This window comes from Gopherus flavomarginatus, chromosome 8, assembly GCF_025201925.1.
Source record: "Gopherus flavomarginatus isolate rGopFla2 chromosome 8, rGopFla2.mat.asm, whole genome shotgun sequence".
NCBI lineage: Eukaryota > Metazoa > Chordata > Testudines > Testudinidae > Gopherus > Gopherus flavomarginatus.
The window spans coordinates 84,426,206-84,446,443 of NC_066624.1; the positions used below are offsets into that span (position 1 = coordinate 84,426,206).

Consider the following 20,238-nt stretch of genomic DNA (forward strand, 5'->3'; position numbering starts at 1 on the left):
TAACTCACAAGGTACCCATTATCTGCTCATCCAGATAACTTAGGCCTGGTAAGTACTTATGCTGATCAATGCAGTTGACATGTGGCTATGTGTCATAAGGATGTTAAGAAGGATTTAAACATCTGTGTTGAAACTCATTTATTCTAAGAATACTTCCCACGACTACTATAGTAATATATATTGCTAATTCAGCTGTTTAGTTTAGACTCCTGTAAGTGATCCACATATTAGAAGACATTTAACCAATGTTAATGAAATATTTTACTCACGTAGTTCCATGGCTCTGTTTACAAGTGTGTCTGCAAAATAAGACATTTGTTTCATGCTTTGAAAACAGAAAAAGCCCTGTTACACAAAACTCACATTTATGGTTTTCTATTTATAGGTAATTAGCCAAGAATACCTTCAGACTATGTATAGAAAGGGAAAGGGTACAATTTTTTCAATCTTCTTAGCTTAATCGATTTAAGTATGAAGAGGGCTTTTCAATTATGTTTAAGGCACAGACTGACATGACTGACGCAGTGTTAGCTGGCTATCTGGCAGCAAAGGGTCAGCCTAAGTTATAATACAGCCAGCTAGCATGAAAAAGAAGGAAGAAAAAAAATCCAGACATCTGTATCATCCTGCTGCTCCTGTGACCAAATTTCAATAAAATTGCTAATGAGGAGGAGAGACTAGGAAATGAGTAGAAATGTTTGAAGTATGAATAAAATGGGAAAAACCCCATTTATATTTGGCCCTGCTTCAGCATAGGAGGATGGACTAGTTGACCTCTCAAGGTCCCTTCCAGACCTATATTTCTATGCTTCTGTTTTTTTCAGATAAGAACATAAGAATGGCCCTACTGGGTCAGACCAAAAGTCCATCTAGCCCAGTACTCTGTGTTCCGACAGTGGCCAGAGGGAATGAACAGAACAGGTAATCAAGTGATCCACCCCCCTGGCAAACAGAGGCTAGGGACACCATTCCCACCCATCGTGGCTAATAGCTATTAATGGACCTATCCTCCATGAATTTATCTAATTTCTTTTTTGAACCATGTTACGGTCTTGGCCTTCACAACATCCTCTGGCAAGGAGTTCCGTAGGTTGACTGTGCATTGTGTGAAGAAATACTAAGAAATGATATACAATGAAGGAGGAAATTCCTGCCTGATTGAATCCACAGATAAAGAATCCATTCTAGTAAAAAGGGTGGAGAGCTGCAGGAAATTTGTAAAACCTTTCTACTGTTAGATAAAATATTACTGGATTTAATGGTAGTCCCTCTCATAAGTATAGGGAATACATAATCAAACAGGCAATAACTTACCTTTCAGTGAAAGACAATGGAAACTTTAATTACATCCACTGTAACTTTAAAGGGAGGTAAATATCATGTTTTGTACAAAAAAAAAAAAGGAATTCTTTCAACAGAATTAATATAACAAAAAAGTTTCAGCAAATAGAATTCCACTACTGTGAATGAACCAGGCATGCATAAACACTTCACAATTTGTAATAGTACTGATACTAATCTTTCTATCACATAAGCCACTTTATGAACTTTGGACTTGTGATGTAAATTGTAATAGCGACTTTATTCCAGTATTTATATGTCCCTTATCCTCATGGTATCCAAAATCATAATAGTAAAGAGCATTACATAATCTTGGTATCTTGGCACTGGGGTTCCCCAGGTAAAGGGAGGCTGCTGGAGCAGGGTGGCTGCTAGAATATAGATATTCAGGCCTGCCTGTAAAGGCTTATACTTCAAGAACTTTGGTGCATTTTTATCATTTAGCTAGTTACAATGGTATAAAAACAAAGCATCAATATCACAGTCCGCCTGTGTATGGGCCTTCTCTCATTAGCATAGTCTGAAGCCTTCTTCTTAGGCTAAGGCCTTTGGCTAAGCAGCTGGGGAAGTCATAAGCTGGGAAGCGTACAGTCACATCCTCAGATTCCAAACCAATCACATTAAAATAAGGTGGTATTGGGCTGTTAGGAATACAATCGGGTCCTGATAGTGCCTATCACCACCAGATAAAGATGGTTAAGGAAAACTTAATTTGATAGCATCCTGTCTGGCAAGAAATCACTTATCATTGGTTATGAAATGTTAATTTCTGTACTATTTTTTGTTTATGGCCCCCATTTTTCTATTGTTAATCTGTCTGGTTCTCTAATTGTTTCTATCCGCTCTATAATTAATTTTGCTAGGTGTAAGTTAATTAGGATAGCGGGATATAATTGGTTAGAGAATTATGTTACAATATGTTAGGATTGATTAGTTAAATTTCAGTAAAATGATTGGTTAAGGTATAGCTGAGAATATTACTATATAAACTAGAGTCAAACAAGAAGTGGGGGGAAGGGAAATTGAAAACATGTTTGCTAAGGGGGACACTGGGTAAACGCTCTGCGGTGTCAGAGCTGCATGACAAGAACTAGGGAAGTGAGAGAGTGAAGGGAAATCCCTCTAACAGTGGGTATGAAAAAGAGAAGAAAAGGAATTCCACAAGCACCTATTCACTAACTAGACTCCTTCAAGAAAAACACTGTTACTGAAGGAGAGGGTCTGCAGCAATGCACCTCTCTCTCTCTTTCTCTCCAGGGTTCCATTTTGCTCAAAGAAGCAGTATCCATTCATCTAGACAAAGCACCAAGTGCTACTGTTTGAGCTGGAATCCAGACAGAGGACTTGAGTCTCCACTGCCTTGCACAATGTGTAGTCTTTGACACTTGTATAAAACAAGTGTAAAAGTGCTTCCACTTTGCACAGGTGTAAACTAGCAACATGGAAGGCAGAGATTCAGAGCAAGCAAGTGCTACTCAGTGAGATTCCTCATAGTCCTGGTGACAACAAGCACCTGATGAATAATTAGATTATTTTTTCCCGGCATTTCAGAAGTCCCTCTGGTCTTTGTAGTTAACCACACTACCACTTTCTTCAATGACACATTAATTACTTTTGTTGCTGTTAGTGTTGAACCATCGATTAAGCAGGAGATGATATAAGATCCATGTAGTAACTCAGAACTACACGTATATCTTGAGAAAGTTTAACAGCTAGTTTGTTTCTTCTCCTCCAAAAATTAAATATCTCTAGACAGTCTGCACCTGGATGAAACTGAACCCAGGCAAAAAAGACACAGTGTTTCTAGAAAAGGGACTATTTTGCATAGTGTTAGGTACGTGTCACCACTGTTCTTGTGAGAAAACAGTGTAGGCGACTAACTCCAGGAGAGGATTCCTGAATGTGGACCCCAAGCTGAGACAGGGTGCCTCCCTTCAACCTCTAGACTTAGGCACTTAACTCTCAGACTTAGGTGATAACCCTTCCGTCAGCATTCACTATTGGCAAGCTTAGGTGGCTTTCATTCTTAGATGCCTCTCTCTCCCCCATGCACTGTATAGGGACGTAGATGCCTAACTCAGGGTTTGTAGATTCCACTGGGTGGCTAGGCACCATAACTGAGAAAAATGCCAACTTCCACTTGAGGCTGTCTGGAAGACTGTGTCTAATCCTATCAGAGACAAATCTGGCTATAGAACCCTATACTTCTGTGACCTCTAGGCTCAATATTGTAACTCAATCTGGGAATTAAGTCATATAACTTTATTAAAACAACCAATCAAATAAGAATACGAAAAAGTTTTAACAGGTACAAAGTGAAACAGACCATTTGCTTAAAAAAATAAATAAATAAAACAGGTCACCATGAACACATGACCCTGGTGCTCCATTTCCTTTTTTACACTGACTCCCAAGAGAACAGAGTCCCTCCTCATGATCTTAATATTCAAATCTCCATAAGATCAGCCCTCGCTGCCTAAATGATCATCCCTCTTTCCATACCCAGGGCCTCCATCAACAGCTGTTAGAGATGTAACTGTTCTGTGACTAGAGGAAGTCAATTTATGGCTACTAAACATGTGAAATTTTGAATTTTATTTCACCACTTCCAGTTCATTAAGGAACCTGCAAAACTAATCCAGAACAGGTGGGTTAATCATAAATAACTAACCCATTTTCTTTGAATCTTAACATACTGCTTTGAGTCAGCTAAGAGGATGGATACTATTTTCTAGATAGTGAATAAGAGATTAGTATACATATTCGAAAAAAATATTTGAAGTATAGTAAATATTGTAACATGAATGCCACAGATAAATATGAAGTCAGTAACCTAGGATATGACTTCTCTTCTGTCCAAAGATATGAATCTTCTTAGTTCAGGCTCATGTGTGCTTAGCACTCAAAATTAAAACAAGATAGGTCTGATGCACAGGCGTTTAAATCCTGCTGTCCAATAAATTTCTGCTTTCTACCATTATCCAGCTTGTCAGAGAGGTATTAGCAAATCTCCCTCTCTCCCTTGAAGTGTTTTTTTAGTTAGAGAGGGCTGTTGCTAAGAAACAGACTGGCTCTAATCAAGTCCTGCCTAACAAGCGGAACTGGCAGAACAACATGCCCTTCTGCTTCCCCATGCAAATTGAAATCTCAGCCTTTGACATATCAAGACACCTGTTTAGTTCCATTGTCTTACTCAAGCAGAAACATTATTGATGTAATGGTCAGCATCAATTAGTACCAATATTGTTCTCCTGCCACTGGAGGGATCCACACTTCCAGTACTTAATTATATTTCCAGTAGAGAGATTAGCCCAAATGCCTCAGGGACATTCAAAACATTTCCAGGAACAGTGGAGGAAACAACTGCTTTAAGAGAAATCAGAAGAATGGGATGGTATTATTTTTAGTGTACCATTAAATTTATCAAACAGAGAAATAATACATTCTTTTCTTCATTTCCTATGCATGAACTGTACTTGAAAAATACAAAAACAAAAAAAAATCTTTCAGCTAAAGACGAATGTTTTATCATTATTATGTACACAGATTCAGGATTTCAGTTATCCTTGTGTGAGTCACGAGATGCACTCTCTAGGTTGACAATAACAAACATAAGATCAGAATCTAACCCTAGATGTATGCAGTCAGGTGCACTACAGGATTTTTCCATGGGTGGCGTATCTAATAGGCAGGGGAAGGCTGTGCCTCCCCAAACAGCCTCATCTGACCCCACCCATACTCCATCCAGAGGCTCCCTCCCCTCTTGCTGCTAGTTGGCCCCAGGCCCTAGCCCACCAGGCAGGCTGCTCCTCTTCTAGGAAGGGAAGCCGGCTGGGGCTGGGGCTGGGGCTGGGGCTGGGTCTAGAGCGGATGGGACTTGGGGTAGCTGGGGCTGCCCAGTGCTGGGGGGCCCCTGGCACTGGAGCTGCACCGCCCAGTGCTCCAGGGCTGGGGTGGATGAGGGACCACATGGGGGCCATTAGAGGTGATATATATGGGTATGGGGTGTTTGCTGGGAATGTACACAACACTTGGGGACACAATTGCACCAGCATCTGGCACAGTTACACTCATCTACATGCTGCCATTGGGACTATGGTGTACGAACGGATCTGTGGAACTCATTGCTGCGCACAATTGAATCAGTGCATACTACCCATTCCATATAAAGTGGTCGAGCTGGTTTGGACAATACCCCATTTTTCTGTTAATATCCAGTAGATTCATGATATGGACAAAAGCATACGAAGATTGCAGGAGCAGAGCTCACTGCAACTCCCAACAACTGGACACATTTAAAATATACACTTAAGGGTGGCATTCACAGGATTTTAACAGTGTCAAAGGAGGAGAAGCAGTGTTTTTAGTGGTGGCCAGGATGTTGGACTATACTGCAGTGGTCAGGACTCTCGGTATTGCTGTGGATTATTATGGCAGCTGGAGTATTGTTAAGTATACTTGTGTTACGTTACATATGGAAACAGTCAAGAGGGGCACAACTCTCTAAAGAACAGCTATTAATTATAACCTATCAGTAATGTGGTAAGCCCTCCCTGCCAGCGCACCAGACAACTTCTCCAGCCCACTGTAATGGGAAGTCTGGAACACTAATTGGAATAGGTGTGATATGCCCATACAAGAGAAGGTGCAGGGTGTTGTACTACACAAAGGGTAGTGGGACAGATGGAGCATCAACATATTTCACCTTGATACCTGGTCCTATCAGGAAATGTGTCGCAATATGTCCTATGCCTTTCCAGGGATACCTGGGCAGGCGGATCTCAAAAGAAAAAGAAAGGGGTGGAGTGTTAGATTATAGATATTCAGGCCTGCCTGTGAAGGCCTCTACTTTAAGAACTTAAGTGGACTTTTTATCACTTAGCTAGTTACAGGAGTAGAAAAACAAAGAATCAAAATCACAGTCCACCTGTATATGGGCCTTCTCTCACTAGGATAGTCTGAGGCCTTGCTCTTAGGCTAAGCAGCAAGGGGAGCCATAAGCTGAGAAGCGTACTGTCACATCCTCACATTCCACACCAGTCACATTGAAATATGGTGGTATTGGGCTGTTAGGAATACAATCGGGTCCTGATAGTGCCTATCACCACCAGATGAAGATAGTTAAAGTTTGATAGCATCCTGTCTGGAAAAAAATCACTTATCATTGGTTGTGAAATGTTCATTTCTGTACTGTTTTATCAGAGGTGTAGCGAGCGCTCTCCGTACCCTCCGACCGGAGGGGGCCCGGCAAGGAAGGGGGCCCCTAAAAGTGGCAAAAAAAATGTAAGGTATAACTAGGTAAGTGACATTTATTGACGCTATTGCACAATCCATGTCGGTTTTACTGACAAAACTGTGAAGTCGTTATGATACATCATAACGCTATTGGCTACATCAGTTGTCTGTAGGTCAGTTTCGAATTTTAGTTGGACCCATTCAAAGAATGTGTATTTGCGTTCATAATGGCGGTTGGCAGATAAATGTTATTAATTTAGTTGTTTAGTTTTTTATCGTTTCCAACGCAGAAGCGTGCTTTGTGATGTCTAAGAGAATGTATAAGAGCGGAGCTAGTAAACAAAAGGCGGCAAAAGATGCCGAGAAGGAACTTGAGAAAATTCCAAAGCTGTCAATGTATTTTGTGCTGCAATCCAACGTACAGGTACAGGCACATGAAACGGACAGCGCTAGCAGCGACAAATCATATCCAGAAGTATCCAGAAGTGCTTCAAGTGAGGTCGAAGGTGAAGCCAGTTGTTCTACCAAACAAACTGTGACAGATATTCCAGCTGCTGCCGGGAAAGAAGTATCTGAATCTGAACCACTGACTGATGATCCAGGAGATTGGCCGTCTATAATATCGGATAGACAAGTGTGTGACGTTGCACGTGGCCCACCGCAGCAGAATGAAAGTTACGAATTTCCATTTAAAGATGAAAGACGAAGGTTCACAAGTACTCATTTCTATCGAACCATGGCAAATGGCGAGAAAATAAGACGTTCATCGTTAATGTACTCAGTTCAGAAAGATGCCATTTTTTGTTTTTGTTGTAAATTATTTGGTACTGGCGACATACCGCTACGTCGTGGAACATCTGCTTGGAAAGCACTGTCAAAAAGACTTCAGCAGCATGAAACAGGCAAAGGTCATCAAGACTGTATGGTGAAATGGTTTGACCTTCGGTCAGGCATAGTAAACTCTATATCTATTGACCAACTCGAATTGCAGGCTTTTCTGAAAGAAAGAGATTTCTGGAGAAATGTTGTCAAATGCATGGTTGATGTCGTTATTTTCTTGTCTGAAAGAAACTTGGCATTTCGAGGAAGTAATGAAAAGCTCAGCGATCCTTCGAATGGCAACTTTTTGGGACTGTTTGAATTGCTTGCAAAGTATGATACTGTCCTCAGCGAACTTTTACAGAGGATTAAGAAGGCAGAGACACATGTTCAGTACCTCAGTCCATAGATCCAAAACGAGCTGATTCAACTTGTTGCCAGTAACATTCAAGAGGCCAACATAGCGCAGCTTAAAAAAGCAAAATATTATTCAGTTATTTTGGACTGTACTCCCAACGTGTCACATGAAGAACAGATGTCTGTGGTGTTACGCTTTGTTGAATGCAACGGTGAAGATGGTGTCAATATTCGTGAAGCGTTTGTTGGTTTTCTTAATGTTCATGATACAACTGGCGAGGGCTTATTGGAAGCGTTTCTTGAAAAGGCAAACAACTTAGGACATGAGAGGCCAAGCTTATGATAACAGCACAAATATGAGAGGAAAGAATAAAGGAGTTCAAGCCTGCATGCTAGAAATAAATGACCGTGCCTTGTATGTACCATCTGGAGCTCACACTTGGAATCTTGTGATCTCAGACGCGGCAAAGTCATCAAAATATGCCATTGACTTTTTCAGTCTGATTAACAGAATATACGTTATCTTTTCTTCTTCACCTTCACGTTCGGATATACTTCAAGAACATATGCCAATATCTGTTAAAGGGTTATCGGACACTCGTTGGGAGTCGAGAATTGATGCTGTGAAGCCATTGCGCTATCACCTTGAAGAATTGTGCAATGCTTTGTCATCTTTGCGAGAATATGCGCTCAAAAAGAAAGATGGCAATACAGCAACAGAAGCCGGTGTGCTTTTAGACCATGTTACTATGTGGCCTTTTGTTCTGACTGTGTACACGTGGTACGATATACTATTTCACGTCAATAAAACCAGCAAATTAATTCAGTCACCAGATGTGTCAATTGACGTACTACAGGCAGAAGTCAGTGCTACAATGAAGTTTTTGGAAGACTATCGAAATACAGGATATAACTCTGTGGTCACAAATGCACGTGAAATAGCAGAGCATATAGGTATTGAGCAGGTGTTTCCAGAAACCAGGGTGCGACGTAAGAAGAGAATGTTTGATTACGAATGTGTTGATGATTCGAGTAGTCTTTCTGCCGAAGAAAAATTCAAATCGCAGTTCTTTCTTGTTCTCACTGATCAGGCCATATCTTCTGTTTCGTCGCGATTTGACCAACTCGTGGAGCGGTATAAGTTGCTTGGATTTCTGTACAATGCTAACAGCCTGAAGCAGTGTCACAGAGAAAATGAACTGGAGAATCACAGCAAAAATTTTGAAAGAAAAATGGGAGACATTGATGCCAACGAACTCTTAATGGAATTGACTCGTTTTATTTGTGTCATCGAGAAAGAGAGAGGGCTTGTCACAGCAAACAATTTTTTAACGTACGTATACAAGAACAGCCTTCAGGAGATATATCCGAATCTTTGCATTTGCATTAGAATTCTTCTGACCACACCAGTTACTGTCGCTGGTGTTGAAAGGAGCTTCAGCAGAATGAAACTGATCAAGAATATCCTGCGCTCAACCATGACAGATGACAGGCTTTCTGCGCTTGCAGTTATCTCAATCGAAAACAAGATTGCCAGATCTCTGGACTATGATGCATTGGTTAACCAATTTGCGGAGAACAAGGCTCGAAAGAAGCGCTTTGCGTAAATACGGAATACATGTACACTGTAGGCCTATGTATACATAATATGAACCCTGTATATTGTATAAAATAAATACCGCATTCCAGTTTCAGCATTGTAAGGGGCCCCGAACATATGTTCGGAGGGGGCCACATTCTTTGTTGCTACGGCCCTGTGTTTTATCTTTATGGCCCCCACTTTTCTATTGTTTATCTGGTTCTCTAATTGTTTATATCCGCTGTATAATTAATTTTGCTAGATGTAAGTTAATTAGGGTAGTGGGATATAATTGGTTAGAGAATTATGTTACAATATATTAGGATTGGTTAGTTAAATTTCAGTAAAATGATTGGTTAAGGTATAGCTGAGAGTATTATTATATAAACTAGGGTCAAACAGGGAGTGAGGGGAAGGGAAATTGAAATTATGTTTGCTAAGGAGAACACTGGGTAAATGCTCTGCGCGTTCAGAGCTGGGAACGGAACACTGGGGAACACTCTATGAGTGTATAGAGATACGCCTGACTGGTGTGAAGGGCTTCGGAATATGCTTGCTTGGAAACTAAACCCAATAAACATCGCATTGTCTGCGCTTAGGACTTCTGGTCTTCTGCTGCTTGCTGTCTGCATGACAAGAACCCGGGAAGTGGGAAGGTGAAGGGAAATCCCTCTAACAGTGGATATGATTTTTCTATTTTGTTTTGAATATAATTTAAGGCAACTGTCATCTCTCTTCATGATGAGATCTAAGCAGCTTTCTCTCTTTCTGGTTATGTCACAGAAAATACTGACACAAGCATATTTGCTTAGGCCCAGAAAAGTAATAACAATATGCCCAGCCCCATAGAAATAGCAGGCATTAAGGCAAACCATTCCTTGGAGAGTTTACAGTGTAGAAAGCGGACCTACAAAAACAAGTTGCTCCAGGGGATCCGGAAAGTTTACCTTAGATACCTGGGAGTGACTTTGTTTCTTGTTCCACACACATTATGTCAGATCGGTGATTCTCAAACTTTTGTATTGGTGATCCTGTTCACACAGCAAGCCTATGAGTACAACACCCTCCCCTTATAAATTAAAAAACACATTTTTTCATATTTAACACTATTATAAACGCTGGAGGGGAAGCAGTTTGGGGTGGAGTCTGACAGCTCACGATCCCCTAAGTAATAACCTTGTGACCCCCCTGAGAGGTCACAGCCCCCAGTTCCCAAACCCCCAGGTTAGATTGTTTATATAGATCCTCAACTTCTGCCACTACTGCTGACAAGCCAGCACATTTCAGCACATTAAATTAACATGAAAATCAAAAGGATAATAATTAAATAATCAAGATGGGCACTTCAAAAACCTCTGGTCCCTGCACAAGCAAGCAAACAACTATTAAAAAAAATATATAGATGCCCCCAAAAGAGTGAAACATCCAAAGGAAATATCTTATAATCCTGTCACAAACAAACAGACAGACCAGGATTAATTCCTCTTTTACCTGTAAAGGATTAAGAAGTTCACCTAGCCTAGCTGACACCTGACCAGAGGAACCAATGGGGGGACAAGATGTTTTCAAAGAGGGAGGAGGGAAATCAGTCTTTCGTATGTTCAGAAAAGTTTGTGCCGGAGTGAAGGATCCAGGAATCAGGCATCCAACATTTCTTAAAGTAGTAAGTGTTTAGAGAAGGAATGTATTAGATTATGTTTATGTTCTTTTGTGACTTAATTTTTGCATAGTAGGAGAATCAAATTGGGTGTCTTTGTGTAACTAAGGTTTATGCCCAGAGAGACATCCTCTGTGTTTTAGCAGCAAAGAATCCTGTGGCACCTTATAGACTAACAGACGTTTTGGAGCATGAGCTTTCGTGGGTGAATACTCACTTCGTCGGATGCATCCGAAAGCTCATGCTCCAAAACGTCTGTTAGTCTATAAGGTGCCACAGGATTCTTTGCTGCTTTTACAGATCCAGACTAACATGGCTACCCCTCCGATACTTGACATCTCTGTGTTTCGAATCTGTTGTCTGTGAGAGTAGTCTGCATGCTAATCTCACAGAGGTATTTCTTTTATCCTTTTTTTCTTTAATTAAAAGTCTTCTTTTAAAGAACCTGATTGATTTTTCCGTGTTTTAAGATCCAAGGGTTTTTTGGGTCTAGGCTCACCAGGAATTGATGGGATATGAATCAGTCTCAATCCTGCCAGGAAAAGTGGGATAAAGACTGGGGAAACATTTGGGGGGAAGACAGAGTTTCCAAATGACTCTCCCATAAACGTTTGTTTAAACTATTTGGTGGTGGCAGCAACTAGATCTAAGCTGGTAAATAAGCTTAGGGGTTATCTCATGCAGGTCCTCACATCTGTACCCTAAAGTTCAGAGTGGGGATGACACCTTGACACGTTCCCACCAATGTCTCTGCATAGAAACCTGTGATGAGAGAAAGCTGAAACACCAAACTGCCCAGTTTTACAGTGTAGCTGTAGCCATGTTGGTCCCAGGTAGGGTGACCAGATGTCCCGATTTTATAGGGACAGTCCCAATTTTGGAGTCTTTTTCTTATATAGGCTCTTACTACCACCCACCCCTTCCCGATTTTTCACATTTGCTGTCTGGTCACCCTAGTCCCAGGATATTAGGGCCACAAGATGGGTGGAGTAATATGGCCCAATAACAGATATTACCTCACCCTCTCTGTCTCAGCTTTACAGAGTAAAACTAAGACCAGATTTTTTGTAAATATATATTGTGACACTTCGTATCCCATGTGGAACCCTGCCCTGTACCCGGTAGTCCTCATTTTTATATGGTTCTGATATATTTTGTACAAAGTATATTTTCTGAGATTTCATTTGAAAACTTACAATCTGCTGAATATTATCATCTTGCTGAAATATGTGTAACAACACTGCATGTAAAATTGTGACATTTTACTATATGATTGTTACTGAAATATGTTGTCGTTCTGGGTCATGTCCACAAACCAATTTCTCAGCAACAAAGAAACTCTAGCATGCCAGCAAGATACTAACAGGACATTATCCTCTTAACTGTCCATTCTTCAGCATCAGGAAGGTGTAAATAAGAAATTTACATTGAATCACAGGAACATTTCAACCCTTACATCCACAAGCGACTACAGGTTGCCTACACCCCAGCAGGGGGTAATCTTCCAAGAGGGGAGAGAGTATGAGAATGAGAGACCATAACCTCCACCCCACTTCTCTTCCTCCCATCTCTCTGATTATGACATCAACAACTTTAAAAGAACTGAACAAAGGTTGGAGTGGTCCCAAGCTGGAAGGAGATCCAGTCTGCACTATGAGCTTATGCTGAGAGAGACATTTTGCTTTTAAATTCATTATTAACTTGCATTTTTATCTTTTTAGTTCTTTTGTAACCAATCCTGACTCATATGCATGTATACTTATAATCACTTAAAATCTATCTTCTGTAGTTAATAACTTATCTTATTGTTTAATCGTAACTAGTATGTATTTGGATTAAAGAATGTGGGAAACTCCATTTGAGATGGAAAGGCTGGTGCACCTTTCATGAAACGACAGATGTATTATGAGCTTGTACTGTCCAGGAGGGACATTTCTGGGGAACCTTGTACTATTAAATTTCATCCCATTTCTATTACTCTAGTTTTCTAGATCATCTAGCTAATCTTGTATGATATTCCAGTCCTCCTCTGTGACTTTGTGTCAGCTGCAAATTTTATTACCACACTCCCACTTTTTGTGTCAAGCTCATTAATAAAAATGTTAAATAAGATAGGTCCCAAGACCAAACCCTAAGGAACTCCACTAGTAATATCCCTCCAACCTGACAGCTTGGTCTGCAGCCTTTCCCTACAATTTTTTGCCTCTTGCTTAGGATGCAGGCTTCAGACAATTCCTGCAACTTTGAATTGAAGTTAATTCCAAGCCTCCTCCACATTCAAATCTTTGAGTTCTTCAGTCCAGTCCACTTCCTCAACTACCATATATACTCATTCATAAGCTGAATACTTTTGGTAAAAATGTGATGCATCAAAGAGTAGAGGTTGGCTTATAAACGGGTCAACACCAAAATTTGATGATTTTAAACGCTATGGAATCATTGAATTGAATGCCTAATACATTGTTGTTTTGTTTACCTGGAGCGTCTGCAGACATGGAGCCCCTCAGCTCCCTCTGGCCGCGGTTCACTCTTCCCACCCAATGGGAGCACTCCCATTGACTGAGAACGGCGAACCGCGGCCACAGGGAGCTGAGGGGCTCCACGCCTGCAGACGCTCCAGGTAAACAAAACGTCTTGACCTGCCAATGGCTTACTCTGATGGCTGGGAGCCAAAGTTTGCCAATACCTGAAATACAGGGCCGGCTTATGAAAGGGTCATACAGTTTTTGGTATTTTTACCTAACCATCTTGGGGGGGCGGGTCAACTTATAAACAAATGGGCTAATGAACAAGTATATATGGTAATTCTGTTAATTTTTAAAGTTCACCCTTTTGAAATTAAGGACCTCGTTGCAAATCTATTTTTCTTTATCGTTCCATTTAGTTTAAACTGAATTAGCTCATAATCACTCAGACCAAGATTTTCTCCTATAACCAGCTCTTCCATGAGGTCCTCACTACTCACCAATACCAAATCTAAAAACAGCATCACCTCTTGTTCGTTCGGCAACTAGTTGTAAAGGAATCTGGAAGCTATCACATCCAGGAAAAATTGGGCCCTACTATTATTAGCAGCACTTGTCCTCTAGTCTAAATCTGGAAAGTTAAAGTCTCCCATAAACACACAATTCCCAGTAGTATTTATTTCATTAAAAACATTAAAGAGGTCTCCATGCATATCCAAATCAGATTCTGGGGTCTATAACATACACCAAGCATTATCCTAGGGGAACCTCTGGCAGCTTTCTTCCCCAAAGTGATTTTGACCCAGACAGACTCTTTTTTATCCATTCCATCACTTCTCATTTCTTTATAGGCTACCTCCTCATTAATATACAATGCTACTCCACCATCTTTATCTTTATTTCTGCTTTTCCTGAACAGCACATGCCCATCAATTCTCATACTCCAGTCATGACTACTATTCCACCATGTTTCTGTTAACCCTATAATTAGGGCCCTATCAAATTCACAGTGCATTTTGGTCAATTTCACGGTCAAGCTATTTTAAAAATTGTAAATTTCATATCAGCTGTTTAAATCTGAAGTTTCACAGTGTTGTAACTGTAGGGGTCCCAATTCAACAAGGAGCTGTTGGAGGGAGTTGCAAGGTTATTGTGTGTGTGTGGAGGGGGGTTGTGATACTGCTACCCTTACTTCTGAATTGCTGCTGCTGGCAGCCCTGCCTTCAGAGCAGGGCAGCTGGAGAGTAGTGTCTGCTGGCTGGGATCCCAGCTCTGAAGGCAGAGCCGTTGTTAGCAGCAGCACAGAAGGATAGCATGGTACAGTATTGCCACGCTTACTTCTGCGCTGCTGCTGGTGGGGCACTGCCTTCAGAGCGGGGTGCCTGGCCAACAGCCGCTGCACTTCAGCCCCCCCAGCTCTGAAGGTAGTACAAAGGTAAGGATGGCAATACTGTGACCCTCCTAAAATAACCTCGTTACCCCTACAACTCCCTATTGGGTCATGTAAAGGCAAAATCCCAACTCTGTCACTCTGTGCTGAAATGGGGCCTGCAAAGATTTAAAAAATTAATACTTGCCACTCCAGGCTTGTATTAAACTCCAAAGGTTACAGCTTTTCCCTGACCTTGGCTTGGTAAACACTGCCACCAACCAAATGCAACAACCCCTCCCTTTGAACACAGGAAGAAGCACTTGGGAATTCCTCCCTGTGGAGTACCCTCAAGCCCTTTCACATCTCATCTGGAGAAGAGCTGAGAAAGAAAACAAAGGAAATTAGCTTTGGCTAACAGCTACTTAAACAACGTGCAAAAACCTCTTAGGACACCAACAATCCAATCCTGTTCTTAAAAAAGGTAAATTTTATTAAACACAAAAAGTAAAAAAATACATCTGGAATTTAGGCTTTTGCTAGATTTTAAAAAAGCAATTCCAAAAATCAACCACCCAAACTAGTTTTCTTGGGGGTTCAACTTAAAGGTTACAAACAAACAAAAGCATCTGGAGTTAGCACAGAGAAGATCCACAAGCCAAAATACAGAAAATAAACTTGATTGCGTCCAGCTAAACAGCCTTAATTTATTTAACTTATTTGGAGGGTTCCAAATATGAATTCTAGGTATGATCTGATGAATTTTCATACCTGGTTCAAGCCTTACACAACACTCCTACTTACAGCATTGCTGCTCCCACGGCCACCTGGAGGGCGGGAGGGGGCAAGTGGGGCAATTTGCCCCAGGCCCCACAGGGGCCCCCACGAGAGTTTTTTGGGGCCCCTGGCTCTCCGGGGCCCCAGAAAAGTCTCGCGGGGGCCGGGCCCCCGGAGCTTCTTTCGCTCCAGGTCTTCAGCGGTAGGGAGTCCTTGTGATACTGCTACCCTTACTTCTGCACTGCTGCTGCTGGCAGCCCTGCCTTCAGAGCAGGGCAGCTGGAGAGTGGTGTCTGCTGGCCGGGATCCCAGCTCTGAAGGCAGAGCCGTTGTCAGCAGCAGCCCCCAGCTATTTTCCTGGTTAAGGTACTTACTATGACTCGCCTCTCACTGACAAAGCAAACAGCTCAAGGGCTTTCCCTCTCTCACCAACAGGGGAGTGATGGGGTCCCTTCCCTTCTGACAGGCTGCAGAGCGTGCTCGAGACGGGGAAGCAGATACACAGATCCCAGTCCAGGGACGAGCCGGGGCAGGAGGCAGGAAACCCCAGGATCCGGCTCTACAGAGACCACGCAGGGTCGCTAGGCGCGGTCACCCGCAGCCCCTTCAGGCGCAGAAGAAACGAAAGTGAAAGTTGTGGGTCCTCAGCACTGCTGAGGAGGGGCAAGCCCCGCCGTTGCCATCACCCGCGGGGGGACCGGCCCCCTGCAGCCGCCCCTGCGAGTGAGCAGGACCCTGCCCCAAGCACCACGGGGGGCAGTTCCCCCCACTTGCCCCTGAGGGCGGGGCAATCCCCTCTGGCCGGGGCAGCCGGCTCCCCTGTCAGCCCCTCACCTTCAGAGCCGCAGCCGGGTCCGGGTCCGGGTCCGTGCAGCGCTGGCACCGCAGCCCTGTGTCCGTCTCCCGACTGGCTGGTCTGGGAGGGAGCAGAGCGACCGCTGAGACCCGCCCCCTCTTGGGCAGGGGACCGGAGGAGGGCCAGGGGATGGGAGGGGGAAACGTGGGGGAGTGCTCTGCCCCGAGAGCGGGGGTTTTCTGCCCCGGGGCCACCTGCCGCGCATGTCTAATTATTATAAAGCAGCCAGCTTCCCTGTAGCTGGCCAATAGGTATGCAAATATATGTTAATACTGGTATGTGTGAGTCTGTGACCCAGGGGCAGCAGGTTTGTATAATTTTTGGTGGTGGCCAGAATGGGTCCACGTCCCACTTGCCTAAGACTCTGGGAGGGAGTTTGGGTGCTGGGTGCAGGCTCTGGGCTGGGACAGGGGGGTTGGGTGCAGGAGGGGAGTTGGGGTGCTGGGTGTAAGAAGCCTCAAATTGTAGGCCCAGGCCTCAAATCCTTGGGGGAAGGACTCTCTCATTTTGCCTCTTTGTGTCTATACAGCACCTAACGCAGTGGGATCACAGGCCTGATTATGATCTTTAAAAGAGCTAGAGAATCCAGGAAGTCCATTAGAGATTTTTTTATTGCTGTGAATTTGGGGTGGCATGTACTGGGATACTAAGGTGATGGACAAACTCTAAAATAAATATTGTAATATACATATTGAATAATCATGTAACAGTATTGTAGAGATAGCCAATCCCTTTCTTGTTTCTGAGCGAGAGGACAGTTGGTGTAGAGTAAACCTGCTGTCTGAATTCCATAACCAGAATTTGCTACCATACCATGCAAAGATGGGAAATCCTAAGGGCAGGAAAACACTAAATAAAATGTACTACCCGTTATGACTTGGGAATTGAGGGAGCTGGGGGAAATGTAGCACCCTCTTCTGCCTCTGTAGCAGGGAAGGTGGACTTGTTTCAATTTCAAGGCGCAGCAAACGAGGTCCTCAAAGATACTGTACAAATTATATAAACCATATATGCATATTTTCCTTTTGCCTTTTTTAGTTAGGAGCATCAATGCAAATGGCTGTTCTTCAGAAATATCACCTGATGTGAGTACAACTAGCTGAGTTAAAGAGTAATATTTTAAAACTGATAGATTGTTGATCAGCATCTCACTACTCAAATGCTTATTAATGTTTGTTTTTCCATTGTCATTTTTAGCAACTCACTTTGACCATTGACATGAATTATATGCCAAAAAAATTTTAAACATCATAAAATTGTATAGATAAAATATACTTCACAAAATAAAGTGTAAGTATTTCCTTTGAAACCATGCAATTAAGTCAGCCTATCTGTTGTTTTATTTTTCAGTAACTCCCATCTCTTCCACATTATTAAGTTCAGTTTTGACTTTACATTGGAATTTGGAAGCACTGAGTTGTCTATCTTAATATGGTATTCTCCTTTCAGGTATTTTAGACAGACATCAGAGAATTTGCCTAGCTTATTGTCTTGTGTTCTCTGTATGCAGTTCTGTGGCATTTGCAAGAATAATTTGTTAAACTTCATCTCACTGTATGGAAAGTTGTAGTAGTTCCTTGCCCTTGTTCTAATATTTTATGTCTCAAACATGAAATCTGCTTTAGATTTCTCTGCCTTTTCCTTGGCTAAATTATTTTTTTTCTTGGACTAACACTCCATTGTGCATCAATATCCTGTTTAATGGCTACATCTGCCATTTATGTTTAGCTGTGTTTTTCAAGGTGAAGAAGTTTGCTGTACAGTTGGTGTATCTAAGAAGATCTGTTCAAAGCCTTGCTGTTCTCTAAGATTAGGTTGGACTTTATAACTGGACAATATACCTATGAAAAATGATTCTTTTCTCTTTGTATTTGATTATATTTCATGGCTCACATTCACCACCACTTCTATCAAATAGGAATCTGACTTTCAGAAAGCTTTTTATTTCTATTTTGATTGTGATTTCCATTTTCTTCTGCAGTATTTTTCTGCTTTTGAAGTGATGCCTCATGGAATTGCTCTTGCTGGATCACCTAGAGCCCCTGGCTGTATTTCACTGCCTCTACCAATGTCTGTGGTTGAGATTAAGGTTAACTCATGCTCTCTGCAGCAGTCAGTGTCGCAATCTGTTAATTTTATTATTCCATATGCTTTCTTGTCTGTTCATTAATGAGTCAAAGTGACCCAAATTCACATCTTTGAGCTTTGCCCATCACCTATATTTGCCCTTTATTGCAAATAACAAAAATCTCTCAAAAGCAATATTTTAATAAAGATATAGTAAATCTCAATGTTTTCCATAGTCCTTGCAAAATCACCTTTATCTTTCTCCTCCTATGTACAAGTATTATGCACTTGCACTAATAACGGGAGTGACCCATGAAGAAAGTCATTGACAGTATTTTAGGTGCTTTCTCTAAAGCCTTTCTAGCAATGAGAACAGTTATCAACTGTTGCTTAAATTGATGGAATTTTTCTGCAAGATTTTCCTGGAAAGCCAGAGCAGTTGAGGAAGTAATTACTCCACCTTTTTTTTTTTAAAACTATAACTTCTGATATATTTACTGAGTCATAAATCAACCTTCTTTGGGAGAAGACTCAAGCATTTTTATGAACTGCATGAGCTGGCAACTCAGAATGAGACTGCTCTGGATTTTGGAAATATCTGGTTCTCACTGGGCATATTTAAAAGCTTAGCAGAGATGTTAGCACACTTATTCTCGTAAAAGTGTTGCATAATCTTATTTGCAGAGTGACGCTGTAGTTGGAACAGGATACAATTTGTAAGAACAAGTTCTTACAAACTGTTGTCATCTCTAAGTATTGCTTAATTTAGTAATTTCTTACATGACTATTTTACAGAGTGGCTTCACAGTTTAGGTGGTTTCACAGTCACAAACACTCCAGGCTATTCATCTTTCACCTAGCTGTGTATTGATTCTTCTTTTATGCACAAATACTGTGTAATGCAAGATTACAGCAAGGGTAGGTTTCCCACAGCTCACTCCTCACCACAGACACCCTCTGAGCTGCCCTTGCTTCCTGTTTCCTCCCCTGATATTCTCCCAGTGGCTGTCACCCCATGCTCACAGTCCAACAGAAAGTGTGTAATTGCCCTCAGCAGTCTTCCCCAGGCTTCAGCAATATCAGTGATCAGGATGCTGCTGATAGCACCATGTCAGACTCTTGCTTGAGCTAAATGAGGTAAAAATACATTGTGGGGTAAGACAAGGGACAGACCCCTTTTCTCTTTGCTCCCTGAGGTACCTTTTTTGTCCCTCCCTCCCACTGCAATCAAATTGTCCAGATTTGAATAGCCATTTGGTAGGAAGAGCAGTTATTCCCAAATGGAAAGACTTGTTGTCTGCTGAGCTTCAGTTTATCACTTTGCCCCATTTTCTTTCTATGATGTTTAAAATTAATGCAACAGCAGGTAGCTTGAATAATTTGTTAATTGTGCTTATAAATAAACCTTTGATCTTCCACTTTGAGTAGAGAACGAAGTATGGCCCTTTTTAAATACCAAGAAAGCAGAAGGCTAACCTTGACAAGTTTAGTGTTCTTTGCACCAGAGTCAAAATCTCACACAGTAAAATGAGGATCTAAAGACTTTTTCTCCATAGTAGATTTAGTCACTACGCATACATATTTCTACGAAGGGCTGAATTGCAGTGAAGGGACAGGAGAGAATGTCCTGTGTGGAATGTATATCCGGGAGCCAGAAGCAAAAAAGCAGCATGTGTATGGGATTTTGTCATTTCAGCAACACAGCATGGAGGAAAT

The 20,238-nt window shown here is 41.8% G+C and overlaps 1 protein-coding gene and 1 long non-coding RNA gene across 5 annotated transcripts in view; one reads left to right on the plus strand and one right to left on the minus strand.

Annotated features, from left to right (window-relative positions):
• The window catches only part of PLSCR1 (phospholipid scramblase 1), a 46,022-nt gene extending 29,503 nt beyond the window's left edge, over positions 1-16,519 (minus strand). The window contains exons 1-2 of one of the 4 annotated variants that reach the window (XM_050966100.1): positions 16,434-16,519; positions 270-299 (exon numbers count right to left, since the gene is read on the minus strand). In XM_050966100.1, the coding sequence (XP_050822057.1) occupies positions 270-279 (10 nt within the window). In that variant the 5' untranslated portion in view covers positions 280-299; positions 16,434-16,519. Of the gene's footprint in view, positions 1-269; positions 3,666-15,626; positions 15,935-16,028; positions 16,190-16,433 lie in introns of those variants that run through there. The other 3 variants (XM_050966101.1, XM_050966102.1, XM_050966099.1) reach the window with 3 other exon arrangements.
• A 69-nt stretch (positions 16,520-16,588) lies between these two features.
• On the plus strand, positions 16,589-18,746 carry LOC127057292 (uncharacterized). The gene is made up of 3 exons (XR_007776037.1): positions 16,589-16,706; positions 17,494-17,540; positions 18,437-18,746. It is a non-coding gene; the product is annotated as an uncharacterized LOC127057292 (long non-coding RNA).
• The last annotated feature ends 1,492 nt before the right edge of the window (positions 18,747-20,238 follow it).